This window comes from Galeopterus variegatus, unplaced genomic scaffold (genome assembly GCF_000696425.1).
Source record: "Galeopterus variegatus unplaced genomic scaffold, G_variegatus-3.0.2 Scaffold684, whole genome shotgun sequence".
NCBI lineage: Eukaryota > Metazoa > Chordata > Mammalia > Dermoptera > Cynocephalidae > Galeopterus > Galeopterus variegatus.
Genome location: NW_007726795.1, coordinates 216591 through 219444, shown reverse-complemented (window position 1 = coordinate 219444; position 2854 = coordinate 216591). Strand labels below are relative to the sequence as shown.

The 2854-nt window shown below is 61.7% G+C and overlaps 1 protein-coding gene across 1 annotated transcript in view; it reads right to left on the bottom strand.

The window, feature by feature from the left end:
* Positions 1–228: 228 nt before the first annotated feature.
* LIF (leukemia inhibitory factor) overlaps positions 229–2854 on the bottom strand; it is a 3866-nt gene continuing 1240 nt past the window's right edge. The window contains exons 2-3 of the mRNA XM_008571366.1: positions 1385–1563; positions 229–702 (exon numbers count right to left, since the gene is read on the bottom strand). Coding sequence (XP_008569588.1) covers positions 292–702; positions 1385–1563 — 590 coding nt within the window. The 3' untranslated portion in view covers positions 229–291. The remainder of the gene's footprint in view (positions 703–1384; positions 1564–2854) is intronic.

Here is a 2854-nt window from a genome sequence, read left to right as displayed (position 1 = left end):
GCCCACACTCCCCTCGCCAGTCTGACACCCTGGTTACAATCTCCCGGAGGAAGGGGCACCTTCCAGTGGGTGCTGCATAGAGGCCCTGCCATGGAAGTTTCAGCTCTGCTCGGTTTCATCACAGCCCACCCCAGAGTGGAGTAGACTGGCCAGGAACCCACCGGGGTCTGCTAGCAGCCCCCATTCTGGTTTAGCGATGCCCTGGGCCCCAGCCACACTTTGAGAGCCCCCCCACATCTGGATCCTGCTCCTGAGATCCCTCAGTTCATGGCATGCTTCAAGACCTCCTGCCTAAAAGGCCTGGGCCACCACGGCGATGACCTGCTTATACTTCCCCAGGAGCTGACAACCCAGCTTCTTCTTCTGGAAGACGTCCTTGCCTGAGGTGTCGGGGCCGTAGGCCACATCCACGTGGGCCACATGGTACTTGCTGCACAGGCGGCACAGCACGTTGCTGAGGAGGCCTCGCATGATGTCCGCGGTGGCATTGAGCTTGCTGTGGAGGCTGAGGGCGTTGGGGTTGAGGATCTTCTGGTCCCGGGTGATGTTGCCCAGGGAGGTGCCAAGGTAGGTGATGATGCGGTATAGCTCCACCAGCTTGGCCTTCTCCGTGCCATTGGCGTGGAAGGGTGGGAAGTCCGTCACGTTGGGGCCGCACAGCTTGTCCAGGTTGTTGGGAAATGGCTCCCCCTGGGCTGTGTACTGAGGAGCAGAGGAGCAGAGAGGGGGTGACATGGGAGTCAGGAGTTGGTTTCCCAACCCTGCCACCAACCCTCTCGGCAAGCTCTTGAGCCTCAGTTTCCCCACCTATGGCATGGGGACCCAATTTCTTGTCCTGTAGGCATCCAGAATTGTCATGAGAGCCAGAAGTAATCATAAGTGCAAATGCACTTGCTAAAGACCACACAAGTGGTTAGCAGCAGCAGCAGCAGCACTGTGACCGCACAGCCGGCACACCACACACTTGTGCTTTCACCCACCGCTCTCACCCTCTTCCTGGGCGTCCCTCCACACCCAGACACACGCAGCCCACTGTGTCTCTCGACAGCACCTTCCGTCCTCCCCACTGCCACCTTCTCCTGGGTCTCTCTTCATTGGCCTCTCACTCCATGTGGCAGAGCAATCGCAAGACTCCTCCCCCAGCCCTGCCCCTCGCTGACTGGGCACCCTGGGAAAGTGGCTTCCAGACTCCCAGCCTGGGCCAGGACATGAGGAGGAAGCAGAGGGGTTCTGGCTGTGGTTTAACCAGGCCCCCTCCCAATCCTCTCCTTCCAGCTCCAGAAGGTCCCCCTGCAGCACAGGTCAGGGCAGCCTCTGCAGGTATTTGCAAGCCCCCTCTGCAACCCCTTCCGCCCCCTTCCTCAGTGTCCTGGGGGTAACTTACATAGAGAATAAAGAGGGCGTTGGCACTGCCATTGAGCTGCGCCAGTTGGTTCCTGATCTGGCTCATGAGGTTGCTGTGACATGGGTGGCGTGTGGCACAGGTGGCATTGACAGGGGTGATGGGAAGGGGGCTCCCTGCCCCGTGTTTCCAGTGCAGAACCAGTAGCAGGGGCACGACTCCTGGGAACAGGCAGGAAGGAGCCATGAGCAGAAAGGCAGAAAATTGTGGCCTGGGGGTCCCGTCACACTGGATGGGGGTCGGGCAAGGGGCTCATGGGAGAGGACTCCCCTGCCCCTCTCCGGCTCCAGCCCTGTCCTCCTGGGTGGGCCATTTCTAGTTTTCACTCCATCACTGCACCTGTTTCCCTGTCTCCCTCTCTCCACCTCCTTATCTCTCGCTGTCCCTTCTCGGCTGCAGAAGGAGCAGGAGGGCAGTGCTTGCCCTCAGGAAGGCAAAAGCCCCAAGGCCTGCTCGGCCTCTGGCTGGAAGTCCCCAGTCTCCGGGCCAGGAGGTGCAAGGAATCTGGCTCCCTGGGCCAAGTGTCCCCTAATTCTGCCACCCTTCCCCCACCTCCTCTATCTCTGTCCTTCCCCTATGTGCCCACTCCCCTATCTAGGACCCTCAACTTCACCGATCCTGCACGTGTATCCCCACTCTCCATCCTCAAATCATTCAGAACTTTCTGTCCCCCCCACTCCCGGCTCTGTACAGCCCCTCAGCTCCATGCACTCTCCCCTCTTGTCTACTGTCCCTTGCACTGAGTCCTGGGTTAGAACACGGAGAATCCAGGAGGGGTCCCAAGTGCCACCCCTTCCCCACCACCACCTGGCCTTGGGGAGGGAGAGGAAATGTTGCAACCAGGAAAGAGAAAAGGCGGAAAGGTCGCAGGCGGCCGGGTGGGCAGGTAGAGGAAGGAAAGTGAAAGGTGACAGATCTGGGAGCTGTCCCGGCCTGTCCTGGATCGCCCCTCCCCCAGGGCCCATGCTCCCCCCACCTCGTCGCCCTCAGCCCCTCTCAGAACGGCCTTTCCAGGGCCCAGCAGAAGGCTCATGCAGGTGGTCAGGGCTAGTGTCAGGAGACCAGTGAGGCTAGAGACCCCCCGCCCGATCCCGCCTGCTGGGACAGAGGACCCGGTGGCGCCTCCAGTTCACTTCACCGCTCCCCCCAGCATCCCCAGGCAGTGCTGAGGCCCCGGGATGGCTGGAGGGTTGGGGGGCCCCGCACCCCCGTCTCACCTAGCACAGACTGCACGTTTTCCAGGCACTAGCGGATGGAGGCAGCACCTGCTCCCGTCCGGCCGGAGTTTGCAGAACGCTCGGCCGCCCGCGCCCCTCCCAGGGAGCAGCCCGGGACGCGGTTGGAAAAGAGAAAGCGGAAAGAAAGAACAAGAAGGAGGGAGGGTGAGCCCGGGAGAAGGCAGAGAGGGAAGCGCAGCGCGGGAGAGCGGGGGCCAGGCGGCGGCGGCGGCGG